Consider the following 20,177-nt stretch of genomic DNA (forward strand, 5'->3'; position numbering starts at 1 on the left):
TAATGTCCTTAGGCAGGTGGGGCCTGCTATTGTGGTCTATTTTTGGGTAAGGCAACTGTTCCAGCTCTGAGGACAGGGATAAAGGGGCATGTGCCACTGGCTGAAAACAGTTGGATAGGACTGCTGTCTTGGTTTCCTATCCTAGTGAGGCTGTAGGATGGGCTCTGCAGTTGCCTGGATTCTCTGGTCAGGCTTACTAGATGGTCGGGACTGGGTACTCTATTCAGTAGTAGGCGGGGCTATGAATTAGCTTCCCTGCAGGTTCTCCAGCAGGATGGGATCCAGAGCCTTTACATCTCCTTGTTTGGGACCTGAATCAGCCCAGCATGTGCAGTGAATTCCCTGGTCAGGTGAGGCCACTGGTTTTGCTCTGCGCACAGGGGAAACCACAGGCTATGCTCTCTTTCAAGAGCCACCCTACACAGGGCTGTTGAATGAGCTTTCAAGCTTCCTGTGCACTCTGGTTAGGTTCCTTGGTTGGACAGCGATGAGTGGAGCTACACATTAGGTTCCCTGCCTGGATGCAGTGGGAGAAGCAGATCTAAAGCCAGTAAAGCTCTCTGTTTGTTGTCTTAACTCAAGCCGACTTGCACCCCTACTTCCCTGACCAAACAAGGCCACTAGTTTTGTTCTGCAAACTATCAGCTCTTGTCTGCCCACCTTGCAGACCAAGTGCGGCTGGCTGTACAGCTTCCAGGAGTTGTCTCCAGCCCTTCTGGTCAGATGAGGCCAGAAGGCACTCTCCACAGTGGGTGAGGCTGTGACTCTGCTCCTTGGGTAGGTGTGGGAAAACAAGGCTATAGGGCTGACAAAATTCCTCGTCTGAGGATACAAATCAGGCAGATCTGCACCTTGCTGAGTTCCCTGGTCAGAGAGCACCTGCAACTTCATTCTGCAGATGAGCAAAGCCGCTGGTTGGGATTACTACTTGGGCACTGCAGGTATGAACTCAGTCTGCCAAGATCCGTCTGCTGGTTGTTGCAAACCCCTCCCCACTTTTCTGTCTCAGTGAGATTCCCAGTGCAGTCCCCGTGGTATGAGATCAGGGTACAGGCTCCTGTAAAGTGAACCACAATGCTGTGTGGAGGCTGGTTGTCCTCCCAAGTTCTTTTCCCACTGGAGGAACCTGGGGCTCTGGGGAGACCTCTCCACATGGTGCTGGGCTGGCCTGGGGGTGGGCAATGCAGTCAGTGTGTAGCCACTTCTCTTACCTTCCTAATGCATCTGTCTTGGTCTCTGTGGTACGAGGGGGTGCTTAAGCCTCACCCTCATGTTCTAAGATTCTCTCAGTGGTGTCTTGTTCCTGAACAGTTGTTAGTTGTTCTTGGAGGGGGAGCGAAGTCAGGAGCAACCTCTGTCCCTGTCTTGGTTATGTCACTCTCCTCTTCCCTTTGTTATAAGGACACCAGTTCTACTGGATTAGAGCCCCACCTTGATCACCTCATGTAACCTTAATTCGCTCCTTAAAGGCCCTGTGTCCAAATACAGTCAGTTTGGGAGTTAGGGCTTCAACCTGTGGATTTTGTAGGGACAAAATTTAGTTCATAACGTTGTGCTTTTAAAAATTTATCACAACTTGATAAGGGTATGAGTAAAAATTAATTAGTAAAATGCCTACAGTAGATGCTAGTTAGGTGGTCACTGGGATAGAAATCATTATTACAGAATTGATATCGTTTTGTCTTGGAAATCTTATGACTGACCAAGCTAGGAGTAAGAAGTAAGTTTAAAATAAATGATAGGCTGTGGGCAAAAGGTGTTACTGCAGTGTGTTTTCCTTATTTGTACAGATAATTTTTGTATGTTTTTTGTGTTTTACTGTTGACTGTCTCTGAGAACTTATTCATTTTAGTGGTAATAATAATAATTGGTGCTATTAAGTGACTCCTCACTGTGAAGAAAGACATTATAGCATGTGGCTTAGAGCATAGGCTCTGGGTCCATTCTACCTAGTTACAGATCTCAGTTGGCCATTTGCTGGCTGCATTGGCATGGGCAAGTTACTTAACCTTTCCGTACCTTAGTGTATTAGCTGTCTATTGCACCATAACAACTAGTCCAAAATTTAGTGGCTTAAAATTACAATCAACATTTGTTTTCTCTCACAGTTTCTGTGGATTAGGAATTCAGGTATGGATTAGCTGGGCAGAACTGGTTTAGGGTTTGTCATGAAGTTGTTGTCAAGAGTTGACAAGGGCTGCAATTATCTGAAGGCTTGACTGGGGCTAGACGATCTGCTTCCAAGGTGGTTTCACCCACATAGCTGGCAGTTTAGTGCTGGCTTTTGGTCAGAGGCCTCAGGTCCTTTCTATATGGGCCTCTCCAGATGGCTGCTTGAGTGTTCTCCTAGCATATAGCTGGCTTCCCCCAGATGGAGCGCTTCGAAAGAGAGAAAAACTATCCTTTTAATTACCTAGGCCTGGAAGTCAAATGTCATCATTTGTACCACATTATGTTCATTAGGAGCAAGTCAATAATCTGGCCTGTATTCAAGGGGAGGGGAATTAGGCACCATCTCTTGAAGGGAGAAATGTCAGACTTTCTGGACATTTTAGAACCACCACACTTAGTTTCCCTGTTAAATGGATATCATGCTAGTGTTTGCTTCCTGAGCTGATTGTGGATACTAAGTTTATCCATGTATAAAGCACTTAGAACAATGCTAGTCATATAATAAATAGTTAAGCCAGTGCTTCTCAACTGTAGCAGCCTGGAAGAATTGCTTGGGAAGATTTGGCAGATCCCGGAGATAGAGTACCATCCCACACCAATTAAATTTTCATCTCCAGAGATGGGACACGGGCATCCATATTTTTAATGCAATCTTCCTTCCCCATGCTTATGTCCCAGTTCATCCTCAGCCCTCCCTCCTGCCCCTTGTTTTCTTGGTTATAAGAAGACAAACCATTTAGTGTGATTCCCTTGACTTTTCCACTTTCAGGCTTAAAACCAGTATTTTTACCCTTCCTGTGTCCTAACTTCCCTGTCTCTAAAACAGAAAAAAATAACCAGAGTTAGGGATGAATAAGTGCACTTACCTGCCTGATGGTTAAGAAGGAGGAAGGAAAAGAAAAAAAAATGGGTTTCAATTTAAAGATGAAGATTTCAAAATTCTTTCCCAAATTGATTGAAACTGCCCGAACTTATTTTTTTTTTTTTTGTGGAAGATCAGCCCTGAGCTAACATCTGCTGCCAATCCTCCTCTTTTTGCTGAGGAAGACTGGCCCTGAGCTAACATCCATGCCCATCTTCCTCTACTTTATATGTGGGACGCCTACCACAGCATGGCTTGCCAAGCGGTGCCATGTCCACACCTGGGATCCAAACTGGAGAACCCCAGGCTGCCAAAGCAGAACGTGTGAACTTAACTGCTGTGCTACCGGGCCGGCCCCAAACTTTGGATTGTTGGTTGAGTTGATAAATCACACAAGATGGGCCAAACCTTCCATAAATTCATTTGGGAATATTTTTGGATAGGCCAATTTGGATAGGCCAAATTAAAAAAATAAAAAACTTTTATTTTTTTATATTTTAAAAATTTTAGTGAAAGCTTAAGCCTGCACATATATGTTGCATGTTATGTATAGTTCAGGACTCTTTTTTTTTTTTTTGCATGAAATCAGTGATTGAAAAGTTGCTTTTCATTTACAGTCATGCATTGCTTAACAACCGGCATACGTTCTGAGAGATGCATTGTTAGGCGATTTCATCGTTGTGTGGACGTGATAGAGTAAACTTACACAAACCTAGGGTATAGCCTGCTACACACCTAGGCTATATGGTACTAATCTTACAGGATCACTGTCTGTCATTGACTGAAACATCTTTATGTGGCACATGACTGTATTAAATCAAGGTGAAGGCATTAGGTTTGATATTTTATTGCTCAAGTAGAAAGTTAGGATAAGGTCCTGCCAACAGGGAGCTTACAGTTTTATTAGGTAGACAGAGAGCCAGGATACTCAGAATAAACTGGGGTTGAGAAGGAGGGATCATTTCTAAGTCAGATGATCAGAAATGTTTTAGCCGAAAGGGTGGTAGTTCTTGAGCCGGGCTTTGGAGGACTGGTAGAATTCCCACAGGTGGCGTGCACTCAGGGAGAGAAGACTACCTGAACAAAGGTGTTTGGAAAACACAGGGACGTGATTGCAACCATGAGCATAGTGTGTCATGTTGGGGGTTGGTTAATGCAATGGGTTTGGTGATCTTTCAGTACACTTAGTAATCAAATACTGAAATGGCATGTTCCTAAGTAATTTTGTTACCCTCAATGCAATTTATCATCTTCATTACCTTGAACATATTTTCCTTTATTTAAAGAAATGTTTTTATCAAACTAATATGTGCATATGGTTTTATTAAAAAAAAAGAAATGGAAAGATTTATAAAGAAAACCTGTACACACCCTTTGGCAGCCGTCAATTCTTTCCCAGAGGAAATCAGTTTTCACTTGTTGAGCTGTTCTTTTGCTATTTGCTTCCATTTGATAATATACTTTTAATGTTGTATTTTGATTTCTCACTTTTCAGACATTATCTCATTGCTTCCAGTTATGAAATATGTGAAATTAGCTGTTGCATTGTCACTTACTCCAAGTGATTTCTTCCAATATTGTTATATCACAATTTTAGCTGAATTCATAATTAATGTTTGACTTGTAATGACTCTGTAAGGGTGTGTGTATGTTGTGTGAGATGTATTTGCTTGATGTTAAAATTCGTCTATGTTTCACTCACATAATTTTTTATCTGCAGTTTTTCTCAAACTACTCCAACAAATCCACTGCTAACTATATATATTTTTTAATTATCAGGTAATATTTCTGGGGAGATTCCTCTTTGAGCCTTTTTCTTCTCCTGCCTGAACTGGTCGTAGAGGTCATCCTGGGCTTTCCTCACCAGCCTTCCTAGACCTGCTCTTTCCTGGAGTTCTTTTCATGCATTGTGTTGGGCCCTCAGTAAATCCCTTCCATCTGGAAAATACTTTCTTTGGTCTTGGAAGTTTTCCTATGTAATCTTCCTTATATTGTTCCTTTAAATGTCTTATCACTGTCTTTTACTTCTGTTTTCTATGCAATTTAATCAACTTCATTTTCCAACCTTGTTTATTTTTTAAATTTCAGCTTTTATGTTTTTAGTATCCAAAATATTCATACTCTTTCTTTTTCAAAGCACTCTATTCTCATTTTATACATTCTAGTCTTGCTTTTCTGAAAATACTAACAAGGCTTTCTGGGTTTTTTTGGTTTCGTTTTCTTGTTCCCGTATTATTTCTGTTTGTGGGATTTTTTTCTGTATTTCTTTACTCAAACATATGGCGATTCTTGGCTCTTGTGATTTAAGAATAGCATTTTGTGTATGGGACCAGTGGGCTTGTCTGCTGGTGTTCTTCTCTTTGGGAGGATTAGATAGTGGGGATAGTAGATAGAGGAAAACCTAGCTGTTTCATCTGGGGAATCACAAACGTCAGCATGTGGACATATTTTTCTCTTCAGCCTTTGAGTTCCTCAAAAGCAGGAATGGGAGGGAGGTGGGAAGCGTGCTAATGGGCCCACTATTTCTTAACAGATTTCCACTGATCCTCACATTTTCAACTGTTCCTCACTCTACCCCTTAGCTGTCTCGGGTCCAGGAATCCATCGATGTTATCTGGAGACCGAGGCTCAGCACTCCTGCCTGACAGGGATGCTGAGCGGGGGTCCCTGGAGGCTGACAGGCTTCAGTCTGTCTGTTTTCAGTCACTTGCTTTTACCTCCACGTGTCTGAAATTTCATCTACCTGTTGTTTCTGCTATTCTTTTTTTGCCCTTGGGTGTTTTCCTTTTTAAATATTATTTTACTGTCATTTCAGAGGAGTATTGGGAAGTGATCAATCCTTCTCTTTAAATGGACATTCCCTCTTGCCTTTTCCCCTGGAAATTTGATTTTAAATGGAACAGAATTATATAATAGCAGCTGTGCAAAAAAGTGTGAGAATTAAGTGCCTGTGAATTTTAGCTTATGGGCATTTGAGAATTTAGACAGCAACTGTTTTTCTTAAGAAAACCAGCCAAACAATAGAGCCATTTTAATCAGTGCAATGCCTGATTGTAAAGAAATCTGATTTAATAAGCTGAATTGCACTTGAGCCATGAGTTCTGTTTTTCTTCCTTACGTGAGGAATTCACTCGGTAAGTCTGAGTTAAGCCTGTCTTTTATCCGTTCTCTGTATCATAATGCCACTTGCGTTGTTTGAGTTTAGTTGAGTGGTTTTGCCTTGCGAATTTTAAAGTACCATGCAGATGTTAGCTAGTTATCCTACTAGTTAAGTCGTCACTCCTTGGATAGTAGGCGCTCCATAGGAAGCATGTGACACATTTCCTTCCCTAGATTAATTCCTTCTTACTGAGAAGTTCCTTTTCCTTTGAAATCATTCAACTCTCACAAATGTCTGTTTCTGTGAAAAAGAGGATCATTATATTAAACTCCAAAATTAAGGCCTTTCCATTTTCAGTCTGTGCCTTTTAGATTTGCAGTAGGCAATGCCGAATATATAAACTATTCCTTTTTCTAGGTGAAGACCTAAACACGGTGCAGAATTAAAGGGTTTCCATCTGCAGTCTGTTTAAGGGGCCAGTCAATCAGTTATGTGAAAAGTTCACTGGAATTAATTGGAAACGTGGTTCCAGGAAACCCAGGTTTCCACATATGACTCCATATATTTTGATGACGTTCCACTTTGTGGTGCTTCCATCCAGATCCATGTGACAGAAAAAACCTTGTTTGTGTTTATAATCCTCCATGACTCTAAGAATGTAGATCCCAATAACTAGAGGATCTTTTGTTCGCTGCATACATCTATAAGTCTTTATTTTCCTTATAATGGCTTTTGATACTGTGGAGAGTATTAAGTACTGTGTGAGATTATGCAAACTTGGAAAGAGAGGCCGTGACTGTGTGAAGCTATTCTGCGTTAATAACAGCTGGTCTCAAGTGTGTGTGTATGTCAGTTTTGTTGAAATCTTTCGTGTACTGTTGTTCGTTTAGCTGTTCTCTTTATCTTTGACAGCTTATACCTTTTAAAAATTCTCCTATTGTCATTTTAGTGAGGTGTTAGGAGGAAAAGTAGATAAACTCGCCTTTAACTGAAAGTTCTCCTCTGACTTTCTTTTTCCCCCACACTTGATTGTAAAGTCAACAGAATTTCCTTATAACAGCTTTATTGAGATACAATTTACACACCGTAAAATCGACCTTTTAAAATGTACAGTTCAGTGGTTTTCAGTGTATTCAGAGTGCAACTATCACCACTATCTGGTTTTAGAACATTTTTATCTCTCCGAAAAGAAACTCCAAGCCCATTAACAGATACTCCCCATTCCTTCCTCCCTCTCGCTGCTCCGCTCCTCCCAGCCCTAGGCAAAAGGTAATCTACACTCTGTCTGTAGAGATTTGCCTGTTATGGACAGGACTCACTTCTTTCACTTAGCATAAGTTTCAAGGTTCACTCAAGTTGAAACATGTATCAGTACTTCATTCCTCTTTATGGCTGGTTAATATTCTGTTGTATGGCTAGACCACATTTTATTTACCCATTCCTCCATTGATGGACATCTGGGTTGTTTTTACCTTTTGGCTATTATGAATAATGCTGTTATGAACACTTATCTACAAGTTTTTGTGTGGACATATGTTTTCATTTCTCTTGAATATCTACATAAGAGTGGAATGGCTAGGTCAAATAGTGACTTTATGTCAAACATTTTAAGGAACAGTTTTCCAAAGTAGTTGCGCTATTTTACATTCCCATCAGCAGTGAGTGAAAGTTTTAATTTCTCCACATCCTCACCAGCACCTGTATTGTTTGTGTTTCTTATTTTAGACATCCTCTTGGTACAGGCAATAGAATTTTGCAATATCAGAGAGATTATGGGATTGAAGAGGAAAAAGAGAGAGGTGAGCCAGCCGCTCCAAGGCCAAGAAGATAATATCTGTTGGAGATTTTTGGAATGAATTGTTGTGAACCGAGTGAAATCCTCAGTAAATTCTGCATTTTTCACTAATGCTTTTGTGTGAGGAGCATCTTATTTGAAGTGAACTGGAAGAGGAAAAGGGAGAACAACCCACAAATGAGTTACAAAAAAAAAGTATACAGCTTCTATTAGTAGAAAATCAACTCACGTAAAATAAATATTGAAAATTTGTTTAAAGAATAGCAGTTTGAAGGGACACCAAGTGATTAGCCTGCTAAGCACCTGCAGCTCTGCCCTAACTCTGTTTAGCTGTGTTCTGAACACCCACCTTACTGAACCCATGGACGTAATCAACCTTTACACTGAATCCATAAACAATTTGAAGACTTAAGGGAGAAGGAGGAAATATCCAAAACAGGCTTAAAAACTCTGGGCTTGATGGTTTGACTCATAGGGCACCACATCAGTCCACTTACAGCTGAGCAGTAGTGTCAGCTGGATCGGTAGTATCTTGAGAGGTTTGGGGGCTGGGATAGCGATAATACGATTTCCACTGAAACTACATGCTGACTATACCTTGCCCACTTAATATAGCACTAGATTTATGGAAAAAGCCAAGTTTTATTAGCTGGGACTATTGCCAATATTGTTCAAGATTAGCATGTTATATTGTGGGAGGCTCCTCGTCCTGTGTGCTATGGTTGTGGTCCCCATTCTCCTGTGTACAGACATTCCCACACAAACAGGTTCTTCAGCTGTTAAATACTTGTCTAACATCTAGCCCAGATGTGAGCTCCCAGCTTTGAAATTTAGATAAAATGTTTTATGTGTTTCTTATATTTTTATCTATGCCACCTGCCCCCAGTGACAAGCATTTAGCACTCAGTAAATACCCACAGAATAGATTTGCTGACCTGCTATTCAGGCATCATCAGGAGTGGCTTTTCGCAATGGGACTGGAATGGAAAGAATCATCTAGTTCTCTGTTCTTCCTGCAGGCTTTGCCTTTGCCTTGACATGCAGGTCCCTCCTGGGAGCGGGAGTAGCAGTGCAGATGTTGGCTAATTTGGCAATAAACACACCTCTGCATCTTGCAGAATCTAATCAGAATGATAAGATTTGTAGTTTCATTTATTTATTAGTCACTTTATCATCCTGCCCTTTGAGAAATTTGTGTGAGGCCTTTGAGAAGTTTGTCACGGGCAAAGTTCTCAAAGGGGGAGGTGTGAAAATAGAACCCCTCCTTTTACAGAGAAAAACACCAGTCCTGTTAATCATGGCTGTAATTATGTGTCTCCATGAGCTTCTCATCACTCTAACGAAAAGGGATTCCACTCCTGGGGAACGAAGTGTAGCGATAAAACCCAGTCTAATCCAGCGTTGCTGGCATTCTATGATTATTTTTTCCCATGCTTTGCAAATGCATATTTAGAGAGAAATAAACTTCGTGTTGTGTTCTCATGTATTTTATAAAACATTTTGTGCCCAGACATTCTTGTAGGCTTTTATTAAAATGTTCCCCACCTTCAGCCCAGGACCTAAGAAGCTATAATTTATCGTAAGTAGATTAAGATTCCCACTCCCCACTACTTACCAATTTTGTTTATTTGTTGATTCAGGAAACATTTCTTAAATATTTACAGGTATGAGACAGTGTGCTAGGTGCTCTGTAATAATGATAACAACAGCTAACTCTGTTAGAGTATGCTGATCAAATTATGTGCTTGCTCTGAGTTCACTGCCTGGATTTGAACTGCAGCTCGCCTACCTGGTAGCTGTGTGAATGTAGACAAGTTAATCTCTCTGTTTCAGCCCAGTCATCTTTAACGGGGAGGTATTAGATTCCGATTGTAGCTGTAACAGATTACCACAAATTTAGTGGCTTAAAACAACACAAATGTATTATCTCACTTTTCTGTGAGAAGTGTGTGGGCTCAGCTGATTTCTCTGCTTGCCATCTCACAAGGCCAAAATCAGGGCATCAGTCAGCCTGGGTTCTTATCTGTCAGCTTTGGAGGAGAAGCTGCTTCCAGGTGCGTTCAGGTCGTTGACAGTTTTCTGTTCCATGTGCTTGTGAGGCTGAGGTCTGTGTTTTCCATGCTGGCTTCATAGCTTCTAGTGGCTGTCCGCATTTGCAGCCTTGTGACCTCTCTACATCTCTAGAATCAGCAACAGTTCATGGTTCTATCTAATAGATTAGCAAGTTTTCATAAATCCTTCTGTAAGGCTTAATGAGGAAATAAAAAGCTACTTCAATAAATCTGGCGCCGTGAAGCTAAATATTTTGGTTCTTTTAGTGGCTGACCTTCTCCTGGCTCTGAGATGTATCATGGTAGAGATTAGCATTTTGCTAATTGTTTTATTTTTTTCTCCTTGAGGCTAAGATTGTAAGTGCAGTATAACTTCGTAGCCCTTGAAAAGTCGAAGCACGTGACAAGCTGGAGGATAAATGTCCAGATTAGAGTTAGGTGCCATCTGTGATACAGGGCCAGCTTTCCTGATTATGATCATAATCTTTTTTTAATGAGAGCAAATACTTGTCACAGGGTTCAATGTTTGCTGCTTAATGTGGAACAAAAGTTTTTATGGTCCAGTTTCCTTTAAGTGCTGAGTCGTTTTACCTGTAGGTGTATGTTTGAGAAATGGGTCAAATTTAGCCAACAATGGATGAAATATTTCAAGAAAACTTGAATAATTTAAAGTGTCACTTTTCACTAATGGAGAAATTTAGTTCTTGTCTAGGAAAAGATTGATGATAAGGAGAATGATGATTATTTCAATTATTAACCATTATTCCATCTTCAGGGCTTTCTTAAACCTTTTTTGGACTCGTGAATTATAACATATTATTCTAATTTTTTTTTTTTTAGTTTTTTTTTAAAAGATTTTATTTTTTTCCTTTTTCTCCCCAAAGCCCCCCAGTACATAGTTGTGTATTCTTCGTTGTGGGTCCTTCTAGTTGTGGCATGTGGGACGCTGCCTCAGCGTGGTTTGATGAGCAGTGCCATGTCCGCGCTCAGGATTCGAACCAACGAAACACTGGGCCGCCTGCAGTGGAGCACACGAACTTAACCACTCGGCCACGGGGCCAGCCCCATATTATTCTAATTTTTATTCCAACTTAAATCTAGAAATAACGAAGTTTAAAACAGGCTAAATATTTTAATACGTCTGCACAGGTGCATTTCTCTTCTATTTCTGAGGCCCCTCTGTGGAATTTCCTAACTAAAGATCCTTACCCTCTGACAACCAACCGATCCTTTTCTTGTCATTTAAATACTCTCTGTATCTGATTCCTGCATAACAGGCAGACCCAGCTAATTCTGTAAGTGGACTAAATTATTCCATGTTAAAGATATATTTGAGAGATAGATGTCTCTTTATTCGTATACTATTTTGTCTTACTATCTGTGTGTCTTAAAAGTGTCTTAAGTGTGTATCAATCTATTGAAATTATTTCCTGATTACCTTTATATGCAAGGCACTGAGGGGATTTAAAAGATGTTTAAAACTCAACCTCCAACTCTGAAAGAGCTTACGCTTGCCACTTTGTCGATTTTTTACTTTAGTTGCCTACAAACATGAAATCCATTCTCATGAGTCCTTCCCGACAATCGTATTTATGATCACAGTCACCACCCCTCCCCTGGCTGGTCCCCCAGTGCCCCCAGCCATTCCTGTGTTTATTGCTGAATGTCTCAACCACTAGGATATAAGCTCCATGGAGGCAAGGATGTCTGTCTGTTTACTGATGTATCCCAAATGCTTAGAATTGCGCCTGGCGTAGAGTAGTCACTCAAATATTTGTTGAACGATTGGATGGGTATTCTATACATGTATTTTTCATATACAAAGCAAACAACTTTCAGATTAAAAACAAAACATATTCAAACTATATCCAGAATCCACCATGTCTTACTATGGCATCACTATCAACCTGTCCAGACCAACAGGCCTTTCTCTTTTGGGACTGTCACAATAATCCCCTAACCAGAGGCTCCCTGCTTGTGCCTCCTACAGTCTAGATTCGGCACAACAGCCAGAGAGGTCCTTTTAAGTCTCCCTACAGCTCAAAACCCTCACAAAAATAAAAGACCACGGCTTATAACAAGACTACAGTGATCTGCCTGCTCCCTCCCCACACTGTCTCCTGATTGCACTTCCTGCCGCTCTCCCACCTGCCACTACTTGGCCACACCCTCTGCCCCCCTGCCCCCCTGCCAGGCCCAGGCTCCCTCAGGGCCTTAGCACTTGCTGTTTCCATTGTTTAGAATGCACTTCCCTTTTTCCTTCACTTTCTGCTCAGTTGTCACTATATCAGAAAGGCCATCCCTGAGCTTAATAAGGCACACACATTACCTACCTTGTTCAGAGGCCTTCCCTGACGTCCCCCATGCCTGATCACTCTGCTTTATTCTCCCTTATCCTCCTTTATATTTCTTCATAGCACTTACATTACCACTTCACATAAATATTGTTGATTTATTTGGTTGTCTTTCCTGATTAGAATGTAAGTTTAATAAAAGCATGAAGTTTGTTCATTGCTGTGTACGTGGTGTTAGTGCATGTCAGACACACAGGAAGCACGTGATAAATATCACACATGGTGTGCAATAAGTATACATTATGAATAAATGTGCACAAAAATAGAAGCAGAGCTAAATCTTAAGCGAGACCTTGAGGGAGCCATTGTAATTACCAATAGAAATGCAAGAACATGAATGAATAAGGCGTTATTTATTATATGTAGGTATCTGTGACTCTAAATATAATGCCAGCAATAATAAAGTAATTATTATGAACTTTGTTTCTCGTTAAGCATCAAAAGTCCTCTTGTTAGGCACATTCACACCCAACAGAGGCCATTGTGCTATGCTGGACATTCTTCTACAATCCCGCGTTTAAAGGTCTTGAGCAATTGTTGTTCCCATATGTAGAAAATTTTGCCTGTGGGATTGCTGCAGGCTGGTAATAATGGTCATGTTTACCACATATTTCTGGTAACACAGTGAAAATTGCAGACTCTCAGGATTATGATAGCACATAATTAATCAGTATGAAAAAAGACGAGAAGAAACGGCATGCTAATAAAGTCAGGTCTTTACTGCGCTGTCAATGTATTTGAACAGAGGTTCAGCAAGTAAATTTGGAACATTTAAGGTTCGAATGTGTGCTGCAGTGGAGGACGCTCACATACTGGCCACACAGTGAATCCGTCTTCCATCAGAGAAACGGAAGTGCTCTGGGTAGAAGGAGACAGAAATAAAGTATTTGTCCCTCAATTACTTTTGCTTTTGGAGAACACGTTTAGTGATTCTTCCCTTCATTCCATAAAGAATGTTATTTTGTTAAGCTTGAGATTCTCTGAATATGTCTATCTCCCTTCCCATTATTTGTCAGTTTTGTTTCCTGGGAAAATTATTCATCGTATTTCAAAAACCAGAAGTAAATGATGAAAGTGCTGCTTTTTCGAAGGTGTTCTTGTCATAAATTCATAGCTATTTTGAATATTTGTTTTATTCCATCTGGTGTCTACACACAGTGCCTGCCTTAGGGTTTGAGGTTTCATTTCGGAGCCAGACAGCCAGAGGCCCATCGTCAAGGCTGTTGGAATGCTATTGCCTGTACCCTGCAATGCTGGGGATTAAATCACAGCTCTAGACGGATATCACACACTGTGAAAACATCCAGACTCGCTTTGGATTAGTCACTCTAAAAAGGAAAACGGCAAAATAGGATTACATTTTCTCTTAGTATTTATCTATCTTTATAATATAAAGGTATGAGAAATGGTTAGTCTTCAATTAGTTTTTAATCACTCCAAACTTAATTATTGCTATTTCTTGCATATTCCTGCTAGTCAAGATCACAGTGCAGTGGGCAGTGCCAACATAAGCAACATACCACATGGATTATCGAAGTATTTGAATATGATTTTTCTTTTTTAAAAGTAATTTAATATGAAAAACTTCTAATATCAAGAAATCTGTTTTGCCCTAAACATCATGTAGTTTATTGGATCACATTGTTTGTGAACAGTAAGAAATAATTATCGGAATCCTAAGTCAGATATTCTCCAACACAATTCTAACAGATTGAAATTTGCACATTTTTGGCATTGCTATTTTTGACAGCATCACTTATTTTAACATTCATAAAGGTGAAATGGGCTCCTGTTACAGGGTATTCCATTAAAACCTCAGTGCGCTCATAAAACCAAATTGGTGAAGGTAAAGTAAAAGAAGTTATTTAATTTATTCATTTAACAAATACTCGCATAGCACTCAGTATGTGTCAACCACTCTGGTTTAAGTACTTTACAACTGTCAGCTCATTTAATTCTCACAATCCAGTGAGACAGTTAATATTACCATTGATAAACAAGGAAACAGAGTTTCGTAGAGAGTCAAAGGTCACACAGGTAGTAAGTGGCAGAACCAGGATCCTGACACAGGAAGTGACTCTGAGCCTCATGTTTATCGTGTGCTCTGCAGCCACTCACTGGCGCTTTGTGTGACTTTGTGTTTTCTGTTTTTACTTCCTGTAATGGCATTGTGTTACCCATGCGTTTTGCAATGCTGACTAATCCTCTTCCTTTACAGCTGGTTTGCCTCACTTTTCTGTTTCTTATTTGCTTGACTGGCTAAAGCGGCGGACTTATAACTATGTAAATTAGAGAATCCAATGCCTATTAATTATGACTAGATTTAGTTTTCATTCTCTTACATGTCTGTCTAAAGGATGGATTGTGATTATTTCCCTAAAGTATTTGTTATAAAAGATTTGTGTTTCCTCTGATAGGAAGTAGTATGCAAAATTACTTAAGATTACTTTAATTTAAAGTAAAGTAATTACTTTAAATTACTTAAGCAACTTTACTCGATTTAAATATTGACAAAAATGAATCTTTGAGAGTTGAGGGAAACTTGGCACATTGTGGGATATTTTTGGCTATATACAGGGTTATTTGGCTTTTGCCTGAGAGGCACATATCAAATTCTAAGCTCTGTGACATGTGATAGATTAAAAAGCTACGTAGAAATTGTGTCCTTCAGCTTTCTCTGTGTATAGATTCCTGACCACTAAGTTTAGTGTCACTCATGGTGACCCAGGAAGGTCTCTTGTATCAGATTTTATTCAACCAAGAGATTCTTGTTTTTAACAAACTTAAAGACAAAAATCAAATGGAAGATTCCACCATGGATAAAAAACCCAAACATTATCTTAATTTGGGGCAAGAAAACACAAAATTGAACCCATTGTATGCACTGAATAAAGCTCATGGTTTTCAGGATGTCTTGAATAAGTGAGTAATTCTTGAACATTAAAAAAAGAAGTCCAGTGCCTAAGGATCATAGAAAAGGCAAAAATGCCCCCTTTTTGATGGTCTATCTCAGTCTCTAGGAATTTTTTTCTGAATAAAATGGCACAATTTATTAGACCTGTGTGCTTTTGTTGTTACTGTGCAATATGCCTGAGAACATTTTGTGTTCTTTGTCTTTTCAGATGACAGACATGATGCTCAGGAGAGTCGCTTAAGAGACTTAATAAGAGAGCTGCCAGACACCCACTACTGCCTCCTCAAGTACCTGTGCCAGTTCTTGACAGAAGTAGCCAAGCACCACGTGCAGAATCGCATGAACGTTCACAATCTCGCCACCGTGTTTGGGCCAAATTGCTTTCAGTAAGTTAGTGGCGTTTTGCTGTTAATATCATCACGTACCCTTTTCCTTGACTAATGCCTGAAATTACTGGGATATAGAAGCACATTTCAGACTGAACAGTCAGTCAGCTGATTTTGGAGGAGTTCCATCTTGCTCTCAGGCATTTTAGCCTTGTTTTTTTGGTCCCAATTTTATTTTATTTTTAATTTTTATTTTTTCGGATGTACATCATATTTCAAATCCTGTGTACATTACATCATGTTCACCACTCGAACAGTAATTATAGTGCATCCCCTCACATGTGAGCCTAATCACCCCTTTTGCCTTCCCCCCTTCCCAAATGGTAACCACCAGGCCAATCTCCAATGCTATGTGTTTTTTTTTTTTTTTGTCGTTTTTATCTTCTACTTATGAGTGAGATCATATGGTATTTGACTTTCTCCCTCTGATTTATTTCACTCAGCCTAATACCCTCAAGGTCCATCCATGTTGTCACAAATGGCCGGATTTTGTCATTTCTTATGGCTGAGTAGTAGTCCATCGTGTATAAATACCACATCTTCTTTATCCATTCATCCCTTGATGGGCACCTAGGTTGCTTCCATGTCTTGGCTATTGTGTATAATGCCGCAATGAACAGAGGGGTGCAAGTATCTTTATGCCTTTGTATTTTCAAGTTCTTTGGATAAATACCCAGCAGTGGAATAGCTGGATCATATGGTAGATCTATCCTTAATTTTTTTAATAGTGATAAAGTTCAAATCAATGCTAATAGGTAGAAAATGACAATCAAGATAACTCAGTGACAGAAAAATGTAACCTTAGCTACATTTACTTATTTTCTAGGAACTAATTAGACTAGAAATAAACTAGTCTCCTTGATAGGTACTATGTAACTAGCCGCAAGAACTTTTATAAAGCTTTGCATTTGATTTTCTGTGTTATTCCTTAAAACTCTTTATTGTTGATACGTGAAACATGTTCTTACGATCCAGGGACTTTGCTTTTAACTCTCCTATTAATCCTCTCTGATATCAAACATGTTCCTCCTAATTATAAGGAAAGAGAAGGAGAGAATGTTCACTCTTTAAAAGCTCTGAAGTTCTCAGCCAGCTGTTTTTTTGTAATAGTGTATTTGCTTCTCCACTCCATTAATCTGCGGACTTACTCAGCTGCCCAGAACTAGTAATATTATAGTCCTCAGAATGGCTGTCTGAATATAAACTCTAGCTTAGCTTGTGGTGACTGTGGAGTTCCAGGACATTTGCAGCCCACTGTGGAGAGAAGTTCTACATTAAATAATATCTATCCCCATTATAACCTTAGAGATTTAAATTTTAAATAATGGCATTTCGTAGGCTATGTTAGGATCTCATGAACAAATATCTAAAACATGGGCTCCACTAGTCTCTTATCTTATTCAGGAGCTCTGTGGAAGTAAAAATTGAAACCCAAATTCTAGAAGAGGTGAAAATGAGTTTGTAAATAGAATGCTTATTTAATAACACTCAGATCCATACCTCATTGCTGACTTAATGGACTGGGCTTGATCTGGCATTTCTGGTAACCTGTTTCAATTAGTCAATCAAGGTATCAAATAAGTGATGAGTTTTTATTATAGGTTCTACTAATTAGTATAGTTTTTCAAGTTTTTTTTATTGTGGTGAAATATGCCTAACATAAAATTTATGATTTTAACCATTTTTAAGTATACAGTTCAGTGGCCTTAAATACACATTCACATAGTTGTGATCTACTAATTGATATATATTTCTATATATCAAATTATATATGGATTTAGAAGTCACTTATGGATATAGAAGTCACTATGTACTAGGTACTTTTCTCATTGAAATAGAGTTAATACAACAGATAGTATTTATTGAGCACTTACTAAGTACTGTACTCTCTCATTTATCTGACTGATTCTAAAGGGGCAGAGGTAGTTTATTTAGTCGTTGAAGTTCCCCTATCTAGGTCAAGAAAAGTAGATACTTCAACTCCACTGACCACAGTTAGTCCATAAATATTATAAAGATGGTCAGTGGAAAGCTGGCATTCAAGGATAGTTCTCTCACCATGAACCACTGGAAGACAAGCAAAGGCAATGCTTTCCTTAATAACTGGGGTGAATACATTGTATGGTCAATAGAAGAGGAAGATTTTTTCTAATATGGGGACATCCTCATGAAATGTCAATTTTTTATAGGATAAAAAATTTCAGATACAAAGTGATACTGGCTGTGAAATATGTAATCATAAAAATGGAAGGAAATATACCAATTATACATGCTTGTTTGCTGTTCTGGATGCTAGGCTTCTAGGTTACTCTTAATTACCAGGTTTTCAACAGGTACTTCTAGTCACAGGTTTATTAAATTTAGATGATTAGGTAATATTATCATTGTGAAATATTCAAACAATATAGAGGTATATAGACTAAAAATAAAGTATCCTCCATTAGTGCCCCCCATTCCAGCCTCTCCTCCCTAGAGACAAAATCAATAACCCGTGGGTATATATCCCTCTATCCTTCTTTCTGAACTCAGCCATAAATCTATTTTTACATATAAAGGGGAGCATGATGCATATAATGTAAAGCTTGATTGTTTTTATGCTAGCACTGGAACTTTTCATGTCAGAATATTTATATGCCTCATTCTTTTTAACTATTAAATAGTGTGAATTTGCCCTAACTTGTTTAACTTTCCCTCGATTGATGAGCACTGAGGTGGTTGTCGATTTTTTGATGCTAAAACAGAATTGCAGTGAACTTCCTCAGTGTGACTCTTTATCTACATCTGCAACTTTTTCTTTAGGACAGATGACCTGGAAGTGGGATTGCTTGGCTGAAGGGTTTACACATTGCAAAATTAACGTGTGGTACCCTTCATAAGGCTATAACTGTTTATGTTTCCACCATTAGTGTTTGAGTATACCCATTTCCCTGGAACTTTGCTATGCTGAGTGTTATAAAATATTTAAATTCTTGTTGATCAAATGGGAAAAAATGATATTCTAATTCTTTGTGAAGTTAAGTATATTTTTAGATTTTACTGATTGGGGAGCATTAGTATTTGTGTTTCTCTGTATCCTCTGTTCATATTTTGTGCTTTTTATTTTATTTTTTATTTTTGACTCTGACTGCTTTGTGGGAGTTCTTTAGGTCTTCTAAAAACTATTTTTTTTGTCTATTATAAAAATTGCAAAACTTTTTTCCTATTCTGTTTGCCTTTTAGCTTTATGGTCCTTTATTATATTAAATTTTAAAAATTTAATTAATGTGTCATCTCTTCCCCTTTTTGTTTATGGGGATTTTTGTCTTGCTTAATAATATTTCTAAATAATTCTTGCTTAATATATTGTCTTGCTTAATGATAATATAAAGGTATTACAACACAATTTTTCTTTTGTCATATAGCTTTTTATGATTAGCTTTTTACTTTAGAATTTACACTTTTGTATATCACATATGGATTCAGTTTTTTTTCTTCAAATGGATAGCTAATTGTTATGAAACCATTCATTGAGTACTGTATCTCCTTGCTAATTTACAGTGTAACTCTGTCATGTAATAACTTCCCACACATACATGAGTGTCTGGTTTTTATATCGCTCCTTCCTCTCCTCCTCTATTTTTCTATTACAATTTTTTCTTTCAGAGAAATTTTGGAGTCTCCATGGTAAATGGTGTCTTACTGTGGTCTTGGCTTGCATTTCCCTGATGATTAATGAGTTAAAGATCTTTTCATGCGGTTTTGAGCCATCTGTATGTCTTTGGAGAAACGTCAGTTCAGATCGTCTGTCCATTTGGTAATTGGATTATTTGTCTTTACTGTTGAGTTGTAAGAGTCTTTATATATTTTAGATCTAAGTCTCTTATCAAATACAGGATTTGCAGATATTTTCTCCCCTTCTATGAGCTGCCTTTTCATTTTCTTGATTGTGTCCATGTAAGCAGAAAAGTTTTTAATTTTGATTAAGGCCCATCTGTCTCTTCTTTTGTCGCTTGTGCTTTTGGCGTTGTGTCTAAGAAGGTTTTGCCTAACCCATGAAGATATTCTCTTTTAAGAGCTTTATAGTTTTAACTCTTACATTTAAGTCTATGGTGTTTATTTGGAGTTAATTTTTGTGTGATATAAGGAAGGAGTCCAGCTTCATTTCTTTGTGTGTGGATTTGCAGTTTTCCTAGTACCATTTTTGAAAACACTATTTTTCCCCCCATTGAAGTCAGTTGACTATAGTTGTTAGGGTTTATTTCTGGAATCTCAATTTTATTCCATCTATCTACATATTTATCCTTATGCCAATACCACACTATTTTAATTCCTGTGACTTTTTAGGAAGTTTTGAAATCAGGAAGTGTCAGTCTTCCAACTTTGTTCTTCTTTTTCAAGATTGTTTTAACTCTTCTAGGTCCCTTGCATTTCCATATGAATTTTAGGATCAGCTTGTAAATTTCTGCAAAAAATCTAACTGGTATTCTGGGAGGAATTCTGTTGAATGTCTAGGTCATTTGGAGGAGTCTTGCCATTTTAACAGTACTAAATATTCTAATCTACA

General features: G+C 38.6%; 1 protein-coding gene across 6 annotated transcripts in view; it reads left to right on the plus strand.

Annotated features, from left to right (window-relative positions):
• Positions 1 to 20,177, plus strand: part of FAM13A (family with sequence similarity 13 member A) — a 311,577-nt gene that overhangs the window by 61,642 nt on the left and 229,758 nt on the right. For all 6 annotated transcript variants that reach the window (XR_006887912.1, XM_046656086.1, XM_046656085.1 and 3 more), the window contains exon 4: positions 15,457 to 15,634. Coding sequence is in view for 5 of the 6 variants with exons in the window: in XM_046656086.1 (XP_046512042.1) it covers positions 15,457 to 15,634 (178 nt within the window). In the remaining variant the exon portion in view is untranslated. The remainder of the gene's footprint in view (positions 1 to 15,456; positions 15,635 to 20,177) is intronic.

Source organism: Equus quagga, chromosome 3 (assembly GCF_021613505.1).
Source record: "Equus quagga isolate Etosha38 chromosome 3, UCLA_HA_Equagga_1.0, whole genome shotgun sequence".
NCBI lineage: Eukaryota > Metazoa > Chordata > Mammalia > Perissodactyla > Equidae > Equus > Equus quagga.